We start from the raw sequence: 20,276 nt of genomic DNA on the forward strand, positions 1-20,276 counted from the left end.
GAGTTATACCAAGGTTTTGTCCCACGGGGTTTTTTTCCTTGCCAAAATTTTAATGAGGCAATGGACTTCGCCACAAGTCATCAAGAAGAACGACATTTGAAGCTCTATGTATAAATTTTTGTTATTGAACCGCACAAGGGGAGTGTTACAGGGCCTACGACCCATGGATGTGCGGCCATCTTGATTCCTAGGGTTGTATATATAGGAAACTATGTAATGGTTCTATTCTAATCCCCTAATAAGATTCTTCTTCTTCTTCTTCTTCCTCTTATCTCTCCATGTTTCACCTCTAATTCTCCTCAAACACATCAGAACTTTATTTTTATTTTTAAATATGCTTGCACTGCAATTATTTTCGATACATAAATATGTACAGGACACCATTTGAGGCGCATCAATGCTGAGTGATGTATATATAATATACTTCCACTTGCGTACATATCCACACATAAATATCATTTTTGCGCACAATTACATGCATACCTACCTGGGTCCAGATTAGCGATATGCATGCATATGTGTGCTCAGTAGCAGCTACGCGTTATTCGCGAATCCTACCAACCATGCCCAATGGGCCCTTGTATTGATTCATAAAGATCAAGTAGCGGATACGCGGTGGGATTAGTTTACCGTGCCAGCCAGAACCAAAAGTTATCCATAAAACAATACACCTCCGTGTGCCGTCCTTTCAAACTTGAGAATTTATATCTAATGATCAACTTAAAATGGTTTCATTCACAGGCAAACTGACACACCCATTATGTTTTTAATCCAGAAATTATTGTGTTTCGTTGACATGTAATCTTCTCAAGATGAAGAACATTTTACATTGAACAGAAAGTCAAATCTCAGTGTTGGTCTGTCGAATCATCTAATCATAGTGAGGTAGAAATGCTTCTAATGTGGTTCCAGGAAGGAGACTATGTGTTGAATGATGATTGATCAAGGATATTATTAAATTACTAGCAATAATTTGTACAGAATTATAAGATAATAATTGAATGAAGTTCACTTTGAGAAACTCATAGTATGCCTATAAAACCATTTTCATTCCCCTACACTTTTCATCCACAATCACAACTATCTGTCTCTTTCTCATTCCACTACCATTCCAAATTTCTTATTCTCTGTTCAGATAACTGGTTCTCGAAAGAGTTCATTAACCGACCGAGCCTGGAAATGGTCGACTTTTCACACAATATGAAGCGTAGTAGACGTCTACAAATGTGTCTACTTCTGGTCTGTTGTTTCTCTGTAATTGGGATGACAATGGGTGCTACACCACCGAAGGCAATGAATGTGCCATTCTCAAAGAACTATATGCCTACATGGTCTCCCGATCACATCAAGTATTTCAATGGTGGGAAAGAGATTCAGCTTCACCTTGATAACTGGACGGGTATTTATATACTACTAGCTTATATATCTGTTACCCATTCCAGTACTACTACTTCTTTTTTGCCATCCGGCGTCTTGTTACAGATGAACAAGCTCTCTAATGCATACATGTAAATCTAATGCAGGTGCCGGATTTCACTCAAAAGAGTCTTATTTGTTTGGATACTTCCACATGCACATTAAGCTGGTGGCAGGGGACTCGGCTGGTACTGTAACTGCATTTTTTGTAAGTCATTCGTTTCCGTAAAATTTCTTGTGCCTCCACTTTCCATCTCGAAAGAATATACACTAGTCTGTCATATAAGTTCTTCTGGTAAATTTTAATACATACTGACAACGAACTTAATTAATGAATGAATGCAGCTATCTTCAAACAATAATGAACATGACGAGGTAGACTTTGAGTTCTTAGGGAACAGGACAGGGCAACCCTACATTTTGCAGACAAATGTCTTCACAGGTGGTAGCGGTAACAGGGAGCAGCGGATCAACCTCTGGTTCGACCCAACCAAGGCCTACCACACCTATTCTGTCCTCTGGAACGATTTTCACATCACGTAAGTGTTGGATAATTCTCCAATCAATACACCCTATCCATGTCAAGTTATGCGATCTGTTTAATTTTAACTAACAGTCGATTAATCCAAAATTTATATGATCAATGCAGATTCTTCGTGGATGATATCCCAATCAGAATTTTCAAGAACAATAAAAAACTAGGAGTGAAATATCCTTTCAACCAACCCATGAAGTTGTACTCGAGTTTATGGAACGGTGAAGACTGGGCAACCAGGGGTGGACTCGAAAAGACTGATTGGTCAAAAGCACCTTTTATAGCTTCCTACAAGGGATTCCACATTGACGGTTGCGCAACATCAGTGAATGCCAAATTCTGTGCAACAAAAGGGAAGATGTGGTGGGATCAGCAGAAGTATCGAGACCTTGATGCTGCTCAGTATAGGAGGCTCATGTGGGTTCGTAGGAAATTCACAATCTACAACTACTGTACTGATAAAGTCAGGTTCCCCAAAATGCCTATCGAGTGCAAAGCAGACAAGGATGCTTAATTGAACACCCTTCTTTATTCGCACAAAATGTAGTCTTGATTTCCCGTTCCATTTTTCATTTCATTGATTCTACTTGTATTTGTGTATTTATTATTTTTCTGCCCACATTCTTTCTCTCCCTAATAATAATTTGTATGTATTGTATCTCTGTCTACATTAATTGATTGCACATCACATTTTGATTTCCCTCACCAATAGATTACCCCCAAGCAAATGGATAACTTAGCAACCATGGAGCTTATAAGGGAGTCCTGAAGAGAATCGCAGACCGGCTTGAATTAAATATTCATTAGAACGCAATATTGCTCACACCTGCCTAGTTATATTTAAGTGAACTTCAGATATTGTGAAAGTGAAAGAGTAAAACTCTGTATAAAAATGTTTAACCACCATAGATCGTGGTATTTGCTCGTTGTTATAGTTGATGTTTTTTCTTGGTCTGTATGTTCTTTTGTGTTGAGTTGAGCAGCTTGAGCTCCGTTTGTTTTGGAGTTCTGTATATTTTTCTTGGTTTGTATGTTTTTTTTTTTGCGTTCAGTTGAAAAGCTTGAGTTCCGTTTGTTTTGGAGTTCTTGTTTGTATAGGTAACTTTTCTGGCTTCCATTTTTCTTTTTCTGTCGGGTGTCAAGATCATATTCCATGTACTCTGATTTTTCATCTATAAGATGTTTGATATACCGACAAAAAAAAACGATTTGTGTATAAAAATACATCATTCAATCAACAAAAACTTAGCTTACAACGTCAAAGGGCGTGGTATCAAGAGCTTACGTCTAAAAAAATGACCAAAAAGCCTTGCTAAAATGCTTGGCCCAAAAGAAATATAATGACTATACTTTTATTTTTTATATGGAAACCGAGCCGAGACGGTTACTCAATAACAGAATTTGGGTTCCTAGAAAGCCAAGACTAGTCTCATGTAGGGTCATAGTATTTGCATGCATCATATTAGCATGCTTATTGATGTAAATTTTAAAATAAGTGCACCGGATTTGGACTCTTCCGATGAAGGTTTCACAAAGTTCTGGTTCCGTTGAACCTTGACCATATTACCTAGCACAAAAGTAATTTCTTTAAGACTTTCATCATTCATTTGATGGATCCTCAGGTTGAATTTTCCTTGGACTTCCTTTATTTTCTTTAAAGTTGTGCCATCTTCAACATGAAAATTGTTAGCCCTTTTCTTCTTGCTCGATTTCTGCTACAAACATAATCGGTGAAGCTCCTTGCCCCCATGCAGGTTCCTGAGAAATACATGGCGATATATAAAGGTAAAGTTAGCACAAGGGATAAGATTATCATTCCGTTCCATGTCTGAAATAGAATCCATGGAGCTTATGGTGATGATGGTTATGCCAAATTTCTCCATATGATCCCTGGTAATCCTTTCTGTACTAACCTGATTATTCCTTTGATAGTAGAGATTGTTGAAATTGTGACTATGGTTACAATTAAAAGTGTTGCCTGATGTTGTCGGAAGTACTCTCAGCTGATGGGTAGATTTTTCTTGAATATCAAGTCACATCTGGCTTTCAAGATGAACCAGCAAGTAGTGGCATAGATAGGAACCCCAATTTTAAGAAGGTTTATTTGAAGGAACCATATGTTGAACCATTTTAAAAAAGAACTAGATCGACCTTCCAAAGAATTGATGGTCCCCACCAAATAAATGAGACCAAACAAGTTAAGGAAGCATAAGGACAAAACATCTGAGTGTGGCATGTGTCTTCTTCAACACTTTTGCACAGATTGCAGATGAGATCAATGTAGTTGGGGATGCTTACAGTCTTGGCATTGTTGGAAAGATACCATGAGCGCATTTACATATGAATACTTGGGGGAAATACTATAAAGTTTTCATATATCTTTCCAAGTAATAATAGGGGTGCCATCTTTGTATTTGTCCTGAAATTTCTTGTTATACAGATATTTGACATTGAACTCCCCCTTGTCATTCAAACTCCGTACTATAGTTTCTTCTTCTTGAAGATTAAAGGGAGTAACATAGGTAGTTGCTTGATCTTATGGAGAAAACCATAGAGACAGGATATCAGAGCCCGACCAGCTCTCCAAATTTTTTGAAAAATTGATTACCGAATTCAGATCAGAAGGGGATTACATGGTTTGAGTATCCTTGTCAGATATTCATCTATCTTCTCACATTTTATGACCACTTCCCACTTTCCATTTGCGATACTTTTGCATGTTTTCGACACCTTCTAGAATATGTTTCCAAATCTGTAAATTAGTTCTTATGTTGAGCATTCATTCTTATGACTTCCTGACTTTCAAAATGTTTATCTTTCACGACAGATGACAAGAGAGAGCCAAATACACATATATTTAGCTTTCGAGTGTTTAACTTTTGTACAAAGTGAGTATGCAGAAATTGATTCAACTTGCCTCTATACATATGACCTCGTTCGGTCAAATTAAAATGAATTGTTGTCTAAAATTAAATAAACACTAGAATAGTTTACTAACTGCTGCTCTGCAACTAATATATTCCATCCTTACATTATTTCCAGAGTGGTTCTGACAGCTTCACTCTAATTACCTCTACCAACTGCCCTAACTTGAACCTGTGGTCAGTGTTGGTGGTATATGTGAATTAAGCTTGTGGAGTGGTTACCCATTAGCCCCAGCACGCATACAGGTAATTAATGAATTTTTCTTTTAACTAAAATGTATAAGAAAACATTTTAAAACTTTCCTTCCAGGGGTCAAATATTGGTTCTGCAATAATATAATACTGAAAAGAATAATATTAACTGAATTAATTGCTGAAAAAACTCAAATAAATCATTGATTTTCAAAGCACGCTGAGGAGAGAGTCACTTGATCATTGAGTTGTCCTTAACACAATAGTTCACTGGTACACTTCAATATTGCATAAAAACACGGGGGTACCAAAATACGCCACCAACTTTTTCGTTCGGGCCTATAAGACAAAAACCTAATAAAATTGGAAGTAGACCAACTTAATGACCCTTCGACAATATGTATATATGGTTTATTATTCTTTTACAAACAGATACGTGAACTTGATTGTAAAATAGGAATTCTTGGACGATCTCAAAAATCAATTTATAAGATAACCTAGTACAGTAACAGTACATGAACCGAATTCCAACAAGAGTAAATCTTGTAATCTATATTTCATGATACGTATTCCAAAACCAAGTCTTGTAGGTTCAATACAGTTTTAGTTAAAAATTGTTTAGGTTGTTTATCGAATCACTTGCAATTACTTTAATCATATCAAACAAAATATAATGCGGAAAATAAAAGTAAAGAAAGACAGAGAGAAATTTTGTTAACGAGGAAAACTGCACCTGCAGAAAAATCCCGGGACCTAGTCCAGTTTGAACATCGCTCTTTATTAAGCCGCTATAGACACTAGCCTATTACCAATTAACTTCGGACTGGAATGTAGTTCAGACCGAACCCACCCTCATGGCGATTCAGTTATAGCCGCGCTCCTTATGTCTTTTGAACCACGCCGCATACTACGCACTTGATTCCCTTAGAAGACGTCCTTTACAGATTAGGAGTTGCTTCAGCCTAAGTGAATATTTTTTTTTGGGTTTTAAATCCACAAAACACCGGTTTGATTTCCCTTTAGGTGTGAACCAAAATAAACTTGTAGATTATGGATTATTATACTCCTCAAAAATTTGGAAGATAAACCTAATTTCTATAACAAGAACAACTAGAATAAATCTAGAGATATCTTGTTAAAACTTCTAAGGAATTTGTGAGATACCTTAATTGAAGTTTTCTTTCTAGTTCTGATTTCGACCAACTAGTGTCGGTATACGATCGTGAACCGAAATCTTTCAAAACCTAGGGTTTATGATCAACAACTCTTGAATGGTCTTATATTAGAAGAGGAGAGACCTAGAATAGACAAGAGGTTGAAAACCTAGATTACAAGTTCCATAACTATCACGAAGATTATTACCAACTCGGCTTTGCGATCCCCAATGCAAAGTTTTTTTTTATCTCACTCTTGTTCACGAAGAACAGAAGACATGGAAACCTATGAATCTTACACCAATTTTCCAAGGATTAAATTTTTTAGCATTCACGAACCCTTAATTTATAGTGAACCAGTTAGCTTGAAATCTAAGCTAAGGTATCTTGAATCCAAAGCAAGTTTGAGCTATTTTCCTTTTTCAAAACACTCATAAATTTGGGAGTTTCCTAAGTTACAACTCTTGCATAAATAATTACTTTAGCATCTATTGCATTTTTGTAGAATAAATCATAATTTAACTTAGGAAGGAAATCTAAAATATCACAAATACTTTAATATGGCAATTAATTGTGTTTGGAAGAATATCCATCTTGCCTAGATGAGGAAACATCAAAAACTTGACTAAAATAGACTTACGTATTTGCGCTTAAGCCTGTGAACCGTTACAAACAGTTTGTGGCATGTTTCCTACTAACGAACTGAAATAGTTACATCAACACTTATAACTGTTGCTTTAATAAATCACTCATAACTTCTTTGTTATAACTCGAAATTTACTGATTCTTGGCTCGTTGAATTCGTAAGATCATTCACTACAACATGAGTAACTTTCCAGGGATAAAGGATATTTTCACTAAAGTCATGCCTCAAATAACCTTGAGTATATCAACATAAATGTACATTTACCGTCATAAGAATTGTTCCATAGAGTGAGCATTTGTTTCGATAGATAAGAAAAGTGGAATTAAATAAGAATCCAAATGAAATCAGTAACCACTTACCTTTGTTGAATCCAAATAAAGTCAGTAACCACTTACCTTTGTTGATGAAGTCCTCGTTGATATCTTCGTTTGATCTCCAATCTTTAATATTCAAGGGTGTTCGGTGGTTTCTGATACTCAACTACACACTTCTAATCCTAAATCCGAAACTTGACTTAAGTAGACTAGAAATCAAGATATAGTTTTAATCGACTAAATTTGACAATAAGATTGATATAGTAACACTTGTGAGTTCAACCGAGAAATTCTCTAACAGTGCTCATACTTCACAGTAAAGTTTTATATATGATAAAACAAGTCGATACAGATATTGGATAACACTATAATATTTTTTAGTCATACGAACTCAACGGTAGAGAAGTAATTAATTACAAAACCAAAATAAAACGAGAATAGATGGAAAAAAATGGGACAATAGCCGTTTCTAGACACATTTTGGAATAAAGAAATTGAATTTCTTGTATAGGAAAAAATCGAATAGGATGTAGTAAAGGAAGTTGATGGACATAAATAATAAAAAAGACAAAAAATCAACTCAATTGCATGATGTGAGGAAATAAAGTTAAAACTGCCAAAATTTAAATCAATTGAAAACCATCCATCATTACACGAGAATGTTTTTGGTTAAGCAAAATATATACCGCCTGTTTCCCACGCTAAGAAAATTTTTATTTTGATCTTAAATTCATTTAGAAAATATTTTAAAAAAGTGGCGGCACTACGCGTGTGTGAAATGTGTGGTTGAACTAACTATCCCATTGCAATTACATATTCTTGTTAGAGCATTGCTTGGTCGAACTCACAAGTGTTGATATCTCAAGCTTGTTTTCAAATTTAGTTGATCAAAACTATATCTTGATTTCTAGTCTACATTTATTCGGATTAGGGTGGAAGTGTGTAGTTGAGTACCAAACATCACTGCGTTCTACCGTTTGAAGGGGTATCAACAAAAGGTAAGTGAAGAGTGAACCACCTATTACTCAGTTTTCACATTTTTATCTATGAGACAATGATGCATGACTAAAAAAGACTTTACACGCACAAAAAAAAAATTCAAGTAAAGTTTATCTTGATTAATTATTCTCGAAGTATGTTGACTAAGCTTAACAAAATTTGTTTATACTTGATGAATTTGATTAAAAACAATTTATTGTTTATGACCTAAATTATGATTCAAGATTATCATTTGAAAATTGCCTGGAACAGTGATATGTGTCATTGATGTTATTCGGGAATGTTTCAAATTGATTATTAGAGAGATATAAAACTACTGTACATCTGGATACATGACAATATGCATACCAGTTCACATACATGCAAAACTATTATAGGTCTGGAGCCGTAGTACATGTACCCAGTATACGTACTGACGTAGCTATAGTTCGGCAACGAATTTCGGGTACACATACCCGGTATGCAAAGCCAAAAAATTATATTACTCGTGAACTCGGGATGGTACACATACCCAGCCATATGCAAACCGGAAATTTTTTGTGACTCGTGAACACAGGTTGGTAGATAGAAATTGCAAATGCAGAAAAACCCCGGGATCGCAAATTTCGGTACCCCGGCATTTTCAGAAACCGCAAATGCAGAAAAACCCATGGACCTTGTCCATATTTGAATACCAAACTGTCACTACACCAAATTCTGGGATTAGAAACAGAAATAAGCCGTTACGAATCCGAGCTGTAACGGAAATTACCCGTTTCAAAAAGGCATATTACAAATATTTTCTAACGGCAACGGAGCCGTTACGAATTTCGGATTGTAAAGGCGTTAGTAACAGGTACAAGCCGTTACGATTTGACACGTGGTAATAGGTGGGAGATGTTATGAATTTTTCGTAACTATAGGGTCGTAACAGGTGCGAGCCGTTACCACGTGGCACCTTAGAACGTGCCATAACCGTTACTATGTGGCAAGTTGAAACAGCTTAGAGCTGTTGCGATTTTTTTTTTGTAACCGCAAAAAAATTAATGCCAGTCAACATTGACCTGGTCAAAATTAGTCAATATCGACCAATTTTGACCAGGTCAATATTACTGGCAGTTCATTTTCTGTTGGAAACAAGCCAGAATTCTAAATATCCTGCATACACCTTTCATTTCATTCATCATTCACATTCAACAATAATTTTTCAATCAATTCATATCAGATTTATATCAAATTCATTTAAAAAAAATAACTGAAAGAAATAACTGAAATTTTTCTAAGTAGCGAGTTTTTTTTGTTACGGGAATACATAGAAACTTCATAAGTTCAGTTCATTCTCACTTAAATCATTATAAGTTCATTCCTATGTCCTAATGGAATACAAATTCTGTGTACTACAAACATCATGACACTACACCATTTTCTTTGGTTAGTAACTAGATTTCGCAATAACTTTGTAGCTGTTACGAAATTTCAGCTTCAAAAATGACTCGGTTTACTCTAATATTATCGAGCAGACATAATCTTATCTCACGCTCTTTTCTCTCTCTTTCTCCCTGTATCGCTACTTCCCCTGCTGCACCCGTGAATACCGACCACTAACATTGAAATTCATTCTTCCCCCTTTCTAATATCACCACCATCGAAGTATCTTTCTGTCTGTAGAACCCCAAAAGCAAAACCTAATGGTCGTTGCAGCTGGTCCGATCTCCTTGGTGTCTGTAAGAAGAGGAAATCAAGAAATTATCATGGGTTTTCATTATTGAGAGTTAAGAAGAGGAATTTGAAATTGATTCTCAAATTACAGCGAAGGAATTAGAGGATTAGGTTTCGTTTTACGTCTAAGATTAAGAAGTTAATTGAGAAAACTAGGGTTTTGGTTGTGCTACAAATCGAAGAATTAAACGGAATCAATAAATGGGTTTATTTTAATTAGGTTTAGAATTGGTTTATTAATGGATTCGAGTTTTATGGATTAGGGTTTCTAACAGATTGGGGATTTAGGGTTCATGGATTTGAATTACAGATGAAAAAGATGAAACTGATGGTGAGAAATTATAAGAAGAAAATTGAGTTTGTGTCTGAGGTAATCTTTCTTACTCATTTGAATTGAATTTCTTTCATGAACTTGTATTATCAAATTTGGGTATTGTTATGTTCAATTATGAATTGAAAATTTGGTGGAAATGGAGTTGAGTTTCTAGTGGTGTGTAGATGATTCTTTGTTTAAATTGTCTATTACAGGAAAAAGTTTTTATAGGAGGATAATTGTTGCAGGTGGTGGTGGTTTAATGAGCTACAGAACTATGAAGATTGTGATGGTGATGGAATTGAAATAATAATTCGGTTGATGTGGTATTGAATGAGCTACAAGAGTTTATCTTAGTTTGGTTTAGATTGTAATGATTTGAATGGTGATGGTTGAGTATTGGTTGTGCTGAGATGCTTTTGATGATGATGCTATAGTCAGTCATAATGGTTGTGACTGAAAGATATTGGAATGAATAATGTTGCTGCTGTGAAGATGGTGGTTTAAATGTCTATGTGGCTGAATGATAGTGATTTGAAGGAATGACGCTAATATGAAGAGATTTGAAATGTTCATAAATTTTAGGTCAAGGTATGCTAGGTTTGGATGGTTTATATTTACTCCGAATTTATCTGCAATAGTATTATTGCTTGAACTCAATGTCGTTTGCTTTTCAAATCACAGATCTTGAAACATGAGTGGCCAGCTAGGTGGTGAAATTTTATTCTGGATCTTGTTTTAGTAGCGAAGACAAGTGAAACAATATGTTATAATTTCATGGCTGTATTAATTCTGAGATCATATCTGTTTTAGCTTGTCAATGTCTACAAGTTTTTTTTTATACATGTTATCTTTTTTTTTATCTTCTCAGTGAAGAGATGTTGGACTTTTCACCTGGTGAAATGATTCAGCAGAAGATCAAAGAGCTAAAATAATCAGTGAATAGTTTTGATGGCATTGCTATTCTCATTGTTATGTTACATCATCATGTGTATATGGGGTTATTTATCGAATAGAAAAGTTGTGATTGTACATATGTTAGAAAAATGCCTTGGACGCCTAATCGGCTTCGTTATCATTAGTCCACCCTATCATCTGTGTTAGTTAAACACAGTTATTATGAATGAATTCTGTAGCTGGTCTACGTCGCATGGTTTGTTTTTCTGTTACCATTGCTTACATACACGTTTTTTCTTGCAGTGAGTTTCAACTTATTCACGAGCTATGCCTATATGTGCTATCTGCATCTCAAAGAACTGAGCTATAAGAGCAACACTGGATACGTTGCACTCTTTCCTTTCATGGTTTCCTATGGGATACATATTTGAATCCCCACTGGTTTGCGCACTAATTACTAGACTGTTGCCATTTTTTGTTTCAAATAATGAAAATTTAGAACGATAAAAAAAAGTTCATGTCTAGTAAAACACTATCTTTTAATCAATATTGGCGTCTCTTTCTTCCAATCTTCTGTAGGTTAATTGACTTATGCATTTTTATTTTCCTTTTTTTTGGATATATTATAGCTAAAGACACTTTTGAATTTCTTTCTATGGAAGGGTGTGGCAACATATAGGAATCTTACTCTCCAATGTTTGTCTGAGGTACTGTTAAACTTTCTCTCCCCTCGTCATATTAGAGTCCCTCGTTGTTCTTTCTTTGATATGCTGATATTTAGGTAGCGTAGTAACTCTTTTACTTCACAGGTAGCTTCCCTTCAGTTTAGAGACTTCTATAACATGAAGTATGTGAAAATGTACACTGTTTTTATTTCACAATTACAGGTATTTCAGATCACAAAGGACCCAAATTCCTAACTGATAATGACAAATATATATTTCTGGTGCACTTTGTAACTTGAGTTTTAACGATTTCCTTGTCTCCTCTTGTATTTGTTGACTAATACATTTGCGTGACTAATATATCATTTGTTGTAGCCTTATAGGGATGGAGTTTGAGTCTAATATATTGAGTTTAATGCTGGAGATGAGGTGGCGGTGTTTAGTTCATGTAGTAAACATGCTTATGTATCCTTCTATTTATAATGTTTGGTGCAAATTACGAGGTATGTGATGCATTTTTCCTTCGTCATTGAAGAGATTCACCTTCCCATAGTTAAAGAACCAAAAGAATCTATCCCTTGCATGCTATACATTTCCTTAACCTCTTTATCAGACTTCCCAGCAACTCAAGACTGAGTGCATCACTAGTCAGCTCTTCCTTCTTCACTGGGCTTAGCAGAAGCACATGGTCTGCAGTTTGAAGCTAGGTCCAGGACCCAGCTGTGGCTGGAGCATCATATAAGCCTTTCTTTCAAATCTTAGAAAAGATTTATCGCTTCTTCCTCTTACCCAAAGGTCAAGAAATCTGGCATGAGTTGTTTCTTATCTCTGTGAATGCTTTCATATTGCTTGCAGGATTTAATGTTGAGACTGTTGAATACAAGAACATTAGCTTCACTGTCTGGCATGTTGGGGTCAAAAAATATATGAATTTTGCTACATTTTTTGTTTCTGTTCTTTTTTGCATTTTATGTTGTTACAAAGGTAATTAGTAATATCATTTCTTTTACAGATCCCTCCATTGTAGAGACACTACTTCCAAAACACATAAGGTCTTATTTTCGTAGTTGAAAGCAATGACAGAGACCGTGTTATTGAGGCAAGGGATGAACTGCAGACGAAGTTTAGTGAGGTATGTGATAATATCAAACTCATTAATGTTATCGCTATTGTAGTTTACTCTTTATACTGATTTAGCAGGTTTCCTTGTGGTTTTTGTTTTCCAGCAAACATATTTCATCTCCTAGTTTCCCAGTGCATATCTTGTCCGGTGCAGTCCTAGTCCTAGGAAAATGAGTGCATCTCCTTGTCATGCTTTATTGCAGGCTTTTTTGAAGTAGAAGTGGCATTTTCTTACTTTAGTTAGTGTTTTTATCACCTTGCTTGGTGCTGACTTCATGATAATAAAATCTTTCAGCAAAGTTGAAGAGTTTGCGGAGACTCTGGTAAGTAGTAGTGATTTTTTTGCTTTAAATGAAGTTTCCTCGCTCGTTTGATATTGGACTGTTGTTATTCTTATTTGAGAAGTCGAAATCTATTTGATGAACAGGTTAGTAAACTAGATAGAAGTTGGAAAAAGGGCATCTGCAAGACTTACCGCATGCAAAATTCTCATACGGTATTAATCCATCCAGGAACTTTCTTTGTTTCTATGTAAAATGCTCCCTTTTATTATTCTTATCTTCCGTGATGGGAATTGGATGTTGATTTGTTTCACTTTTTGTCTCAGTAGGTAGAAGATAACGGAGAAGAACATGAAGAGCATGGAACCCAAGAAGAAGAGGATGTTGATGTCGATGTTGATTCTATAGATGGCGCTATTGTTACAATTCTTTTTGACAATGGCTACTCTCATGGTGTACATTGGTTTTGCAGGTCACATATGAGTAGTAAGTGCGACTATTTACACGGCTGGTTATGAAGCAACAAGAAGCTATACTTGTTTGAGCATGTAGGTAATGAATGCTGAGCTTGTCTCCAGTCTTGTGCCTTTAAGATTGTATCTACTACTGCTATTACACTTCACATTACAACTGCAACTGCAGAATTTCTATGTTATGAAAACTTAGGAAATGTTTACATACTTGTCATTTTTTTGATACTACGCACAGAATTTGTATGTCCTTAGAACTTAAGAAATATTTGTAGCTACAGATTGGAACTTAAGAAATTTATATGTATTGCCTAAGTAGTTCTTTTCAGAGGTATACAAAATAAGTCTTTAGTTTATGATTTCATGAGTTCCCTAAGTTCAATGATGATTAGTGTTTATAATTCAATGTATGAAATGACTATGTATTGCCAAAGTTATGTCTTTTAGAAACTTATGGGTATATACTTTGAATGTTGTTGCCTAAGAGTTGAAGAATTTCACTGTAAATTCTGCCTGAAATTGTTGCAGGGGAATGATTTCCAAATGAACAGGGAAACTGAAGAATTAAAACCTGATTAAAAAGTAAATAAATAGTGTTTTTGACTGGTCCAAAACCTGGTTTTGACTTGATTTGACCAGGTCAAAACCAGGGTTTGACCAGTCACAACCACTATTTTTTTAATGTTGCAAAAATTTGGTAATTGCGGTGAGCTGTTGCGAAAACCAGTATCGCAACTGTTTCATACTGTTGCAACGAATTCACGTTGCAACAGTTGAAAATTGTTGCAACCCAAAATTCGCAACTGCTTATGAGCCGTTGCGAAAAATTGCAACACTGACTTTCGTAAGAGATTCAAACTGTTGCAACCCTCTTTGCAACTGAACCAGCCTGTTACTAAACTTGAAAAATGATGTAGTGTGAACATATTTTGTAACCATACCCTGAGAGCGGATAGGTTATCTTTGTTCACCTGAGCTGCTTTCTTTAAGATCAGAAAAGAGCATTTCTTCTGCAAGTGCCTGCAAGTGTCGAAAGAACATATAAACTACGGGTAAGCAAAGACAGGCATGATGTACATCAAACCAATTTGCACCATGCAAATAAAATGCACAAACAAGTAAGATCTCAAACATCACCAGTAAAATCAATCAATTATCTGTTTAGATTCTTTTGAGCATCCTCAGCTATCACTATCCATTTTGGTTGCAGTTTTGGATGAAGCAGAAAGAGCTTGTTTTTCGGTAACTTCAACTGCATCCATAACCTAGCCTATATTAAAGATAAATACTTGAATGATTTCCTGAACGTTAACAATATTGTATTTTCTGAGTATGTGTGTAAGTTAGTGTTTTACTTACTGAGAGCACTGAAAGAATCTAAGAGGACCTCTCCAGGTACTATGGCTAGTATTTGTTTGCCTGCATGGGAGCTGATTGGTCCAGTTGTTGATCCAATACCCATCTCGACGATATTAAACACAATCTTGCTCCATTGTAGGAAAGAGAAAAGACATTTCTACAACCTCTTCAACTCTTTCCTTGGCTTATCAAAAAACATCAAAATCATTCAATGCAACAAGATTTGGTAAACACTAATTTAGATGGAACTGGGGAAACAATGACAAACCTTATGTTCTTTCTTATTATTCCTCCCAAGTTCTTCAGTTGTTTCAACCTAAAACCACCAATCAAATTTCAGTATGTACAACTATTCCGATATTACGAATCTTATGATGTAGACCTTATTCATTCAAGGAACGAACTAGGTTAAACTGAAAGATATTACTATGGCTGAGAACATGTCAAAACCTGGAAAGCCAAAGCAAAAAAAATTAGTAGCTTTATAGTCGTTAGATTCACTTAGGCGTAGTCATTCAACTGCATCATACACATAAAAATGACCAATCCCTCTACTTTTCTTAACCTCAACTGCAAACAACCATGACAACCCATTATCTCAAACATTCTTGCTTCAACTACCAATAACAATAACCTCATTATCTCCTTCAACTCCAGTTCATTGCATCAAAGTACAACCTCAACCTCAAAAACCCTAACTTTCCAATCAATCACAAAAACAAACGAAAAACCGAAAAACATCAAAATTACCTTAAAAGTACTTAGAACAGCACCATCAGCACTACCAGAAGCAATCCCAACCCCTTTTAGCTTCTCAATCACCTTATCAACTTCATTCACATCTGTATCTGAAAACAAATCTGAATAAAATACCCTAAATCAGAAACCCAAATATCATAATCGATTGAACAAGAAACCCTAAATCAATTATCATTTTGAAAACCTAAAAACAAATACCTAAATCTAGCTGAAAATAAATCAAAATCAAAACCTAAAATGGATATCTAAATTAAACAAAGTAGAACAAATGCTTTCTCACGATTAGCTGAAATTCTTCCAAGTTCGAACTCCGACAAACAAACTAAAATCGAAAAAATAAATCATAAATACTAATATAGATGATGAATACGTAAAATCGAAAAATGAAAAATTCAATTTGGTTTCATTAGGGTATGCCCAAATCACGCATGAAAGGAAATATCCTCTAGTGTTACTCATCTTGGGTGGAATCACAATAGTACGCGTGGGAATGGCACACACACAAACTCCAGGTGTTACGACCCAGGTATGACGAAGCGTGTGGCTGTCACGCCTAGAAAAAAAATTTGTTTTGAAAAATTCGTAACGGCTGCAGCCGGTTACAACTTTTTCGTAACATCCATTTGTAACGGTAATTTCGTAACGGCCGGTAAGCCGTTACAAATTTTTGTTACTATTCGGGAATTTGGTGTAGTGTGTCTTAAGCCGATACAAACTCTAGCCTACTATCGAAACTTATGACTGGAATGTAGTTAAGACCAAATCTACCGTCACAGTAATTCATTTATAATCGCGCTCCTTACGGCTCTTGAATCTCGCAAGACTCCGCACAATTGATTTACTTAGCTGACGACAATTACATCCTATGAGTTGCTTTAACTCAATTGAAGACTTTAAACCAATCTGACTCCCACAGATAATCTTATATGTGATTTCCGTTTTGATGAAAGATCAAGGGGAGATAGGAAATCAATTGCAATAGACAAAGTCTAGAAAACCTCAAAATCCGGTACTTACAACTCCTGATGAGCATCCTAGGTTATTATTCACCTCATAAGTAATTCCTACTCCAATTTCAACAAAGAATCGTTCTCGAGGAATTTACCTGTGGAATCACAAAGTGTGAGACGAAGAACTTTGCGATTTCTATCTATCTCGCCTGTTGGAGTTAATGGCTCAACAATCACTAGCAAGATCAGGGTACACGAACTATCAAGATAAAGATAGTTGGAGATGGCTTCACGAATCCCTAGGTGAAGTCTTTTTAGTCTCTAAACCTAAAAATATTTAAACGAGAGGACGATTCTAGTTTACAATTAAGACACACTAAAATAGTATTATCGATTCAAAGATCCCAGTTGCTTGAGGTTCTCCTTATATAGACTTTTAAAACAAAGGTTGCTTTAGATTTAAGCTAAGGTAGATTTGGAATCGAGCAATCAATATCCACCATTAGATGAATCTTTGATTTGAGATTAACACAACAAAATATACACTCTGGTTAGGATGGACCATAATCGAACCATGTAAAATGACTTGTTCATGAAAGGTTAGCCGAGATTAGCCAGACGAACTATAATTAAGCTTAATCATGTTCATATAACACTTTAAAACTTTAATCTTGAGTCACAATCATGGTTAATGTGATCAAATATGTCTAGATGTGTTGTTACAGAGAGTTTTTCAAATGCCGGTTATCTCATAGAAATAATTCGGATACATATAAAAATATTCGACAGGGTAAGTACTTGTACTTACATCCGGTTCGTGAATTATTTTGTCATGGTACATGTACCGTGTTTGGAAACCCTTAAGACAAAAAAAGAGTTCAGAATTTCAGATAAATTTTTACGGTTTGCATACTGGGTATGCGTACCAACCTGATTTCACGAGTCACAAAACTTTTCCGGTTTGCATATCGGGTATTGGACCATCCTGAATTCTCATAGAACTTTTTGGGTTTTCATACCGGGTATGTGCACCCAAAAGTTGTGCCAAGCTATAGCTACGCCGGTACATGCACTTGGTACGCGTACTGCGGCTCCGGACCTATAACGGTTTTGCCAGTATGTGAACTGGTATGCATAATGTCATGTATCCAGATTTACAAGAGTTTTATATCTATCTAATAATCAATATGAAAAATTCCCGAATAACATCACTGACACATATCACCGTTCCAATGATAATCTTGAATCATAATTTAGATCATAAACAATATATTGTTTTTAACCAAATTCATAAAGTATGAACAAATGTTTCTTAAGCTTAGTCAACATATTTCAAGAATAATTAATCAAGATAAACTTGACTCGAAATTTTTGTTATGCGTGTAAAGTCTTCTTAGTCATGTGACATTGCCTCATATATAGAAAGGTGAAAACTTGAGTAATAGGTGGTTCAGTCTTCACTTACCATTTGTTGATGAAGTTCTCCAAAAACTTCGGATGATCATCGCCTTCAAACGATAGAACGCAGTGATATCTGGTACCCAACTACACACTTCTATCCTTATCCGAGACTTGAATAAATGTAGACTAGAAATATAGATATAGTTTTGATCAACTAAATTTGACAAGAATCTTGAGATAGAAACACTTGTGAGTTTGACCGAGCAATACTCTAACAGTTTTCTCGTTAACAAAATTTCCGATGTCAGTGTTATTTATTTTTCCGCATTATATTGTTTATCTTTATAACTGAAATATCACATGTTGTACGTAAAACAATCAAAGTAGATACGTCTACCGTAATTGCCGGATACAACTTGATTGATCATGGATATTGATCTCTGGAATCGTCCAAGAACTCTCACGGTATAATCAGGTTCACGGACTTATTCCAAATACATGTTGACTGTGAGAGTAAGAGATATAAACTCTTCATTTTATTCTTGATCGAGATTCATTATGTTGTAACTCTCGGAATTGTATTTGAGTTTAGTCCATACAGGTCTCCCAAGAAAAGGTTGGTGGTGTATTTTGGTACCCCCCTCATTTTCACTTCTCCCTCACAAAATGGTGAGTTTTTTATCCCTAATGACCACTCTTAGATCCAAAAATCCTAGTACATAAAAGCAACTTCTTTGATTTTCCGTATATGAGACTAAAAGTTTCATTCAGAAAAAGTGAAATTGAGATTGTCTACTTAGTGACTCTTTGGTAATAAGTTTCATTCCCACCAAGACCACAATCATAACATAATAAACTCATTTTCTCCAACATGAAATTCTCACGTCTCAGACCGACCATGTAAATATGTAAATTGCTTTTGCCACAATTTCATATATACCTACTTCGACCGGTCGTTCAAGCGTCCTAGTAATAAATCGCCAAGATGACGCATTATCTGCAAGTTGGCCAAGGCTAAAAATTCATGGCGCATTCGGTATCGCAGATTAGGCCAAGGCATGGCCCAAACAGGGTTTGGACATGGCCAAAGATGCGAGAATAGCATTATTAGGTGCCAACATATATAGTTTGACACATAGCTTATGTGCATGAGGCATGCAGAGATGCAATCAAGACTTGCATTAGCATACTTGCATCATTGGGGGAACGATGCACAACAATAGTATCCCTAATTTGGATGGTTTAAGCTTTCATGGCATGTGCAAGGTACATGGCCTTGACGATTACGAATTTGGTTACACGAGTTAGTATTTGCTTTATGCTTTCTACTAGGCTAGGAACTACCTCTAAGACTGTAGGAAAGAAGTTATGGCAGTTGGCATGGTTGGCCAACTGCCTTGTATAAAGTGAATTGTAACTGCTAGTCAGTTATTTGTGAATAGCTTTAGTAAGGCTATAAAAGCCTGATCTTGTGGTGGGTTGGGTGTCCGAAACAAGAAGAGTTTGTGTAACCCTAAGTGTGCAATAATAATAAAGCTTCGACCAAAATTAAAACTAAGTTCTGTTGATGCATTTGTCCCGTTGTTTGGCTTACTATTTTATACATCAAGCGGACTCTGAGTACTGATTTGGTAGCTTGAATGATTGTGAGCAGAACCTCTATCCAGCAGGAGCTAAATAGAGGTTTAGTCAAGAAGTGAAGAAGTTGTGCCATTGTCAAAATTTGACGGTTGCATTTGGGTAGTTTAAACCTGTGACACCTACCTGGGTATAGAGTGGCGACATGCATGCATATGGGGCTCAATAGATGAATCCAGAAACCACGCGTTATTGGTGAGCCTACCAACCATGCCATGGTATTGATTCGAGAAAGATAAAATAATGGATATGCGGGGAGATTAGTTTTTCGATTAAAAATCAACATTGCCTCCAGCTAACCAAAATGAATGTTCTTCACATACAATACACGCCTCAATATGCCTTCCTTTCTACCAAATTGACACACCTATTATTTTTTTCATTTAGGCATTATTGTCATTTGTTGACATGTACTCTACTCAAGATTAACAGCATTCTGACAGAAACTCTGAAGCATTATTAATATAAGACCATTTTGCAAAATGACTGTATTATTTTTCATAGGTTAATCGACGTTTATGAGGCAGCAATGCTTCTAATGTG

General features: G+C 35.7%; 2 protein-coding genes across 5 annotated transcripts; both read left to right on the forward strand.

Annotated features, from left to right (window-relative positions):
* Nucleotides 1-1,083: 1,083 nt before the first annotated feature.
* On the forward strand, nt 1,084-2,647 carry LOC113277860 (probable xyloglucan endotransglucosylase/hydrolase protein 5). Its single transcript, XM_026526830.1, has 4 exons — nt 1,084-1,399; nt 1,524-1,624; nt 1,762-1,955; nt 2,066-2,647. The coding sequence occupies exons 1-4, from the start codon at nt 1,180-1,182 to the stop codon at nt 2,463-2,465; spliced, it is 915 nt and encodes a 304-aa protein (XP_026382615.1). The 5' UTR covers nt 1,084-1,179; the 3' UTR covers nt 2,466-2,647.
* Nucleotides 2,648-9,703: 7,056 nt separating this feature from the next.
* Nucleotides 9,704-13,932, forward strand: LOC113277861. Of its 4 annotated transcripts, XR_003325178.1 has the most exons (10): nt 9,704-10,248; nt 10,407-10,782; nt 11,392-11,795; nt 11,898-11,975; nt 12,129-12,218; nt 12,367-12,548; nt 12,766-12,885; nt 13,171-13,198; nt 13,303-13,371; nt 13,483-13,932. XR_003325178.1 is itself a non-coding variant. In XM_026526831.1 (7 exons), exons 4-7 carry the CDS (start codon nt 12,830-12,832, stop codon nt 13,672-13,674), a joined length of 342 nt encoding a protein of 113 aa, XP_026382616.1. In that variant the 5' UTR covers nt 11,979-12,034; nt 12,129-12,218; nt 12,367-12,548; nt 12,766-12,829; the 3' UTR covers nt 13,675-13,932. The 4 variants fall into 4 exon arrangements, 2 of the variants coding, with proteins under 2 accessions (XP_026382616.1, XP_026382617.1); XR_003325179.1 differs by having other exon boundaries at nt 12,129-12,441; XM_026526831.1 differs by lacking the exons at nt 9,704-10,248; nt 10,407-10,782; nt 11,392-11,795; nt 11,898-11,975 and adding an exon at nt 11,979-12,034 and having other exon boundaries at nt 13,486-13,932.
* Nucleotides 13,933-20,276: the final 6,344 nt, after the last annotated feature.

Source organism: Papaver somniferum, chromosome 5 (assembly GCF_003573695.1).
Source record: "Papaver somniferum cultivar HN1 chromosome 5, ASM357369v1, whole genome shotgun sequence".
NCBI classification, from domain to species: Eukaryota; Viridiplantae; Streptophyta; class Magnoliopsida; order Ranunculales; family Papaveraceae; genus Papaver; species Papaver somniferum.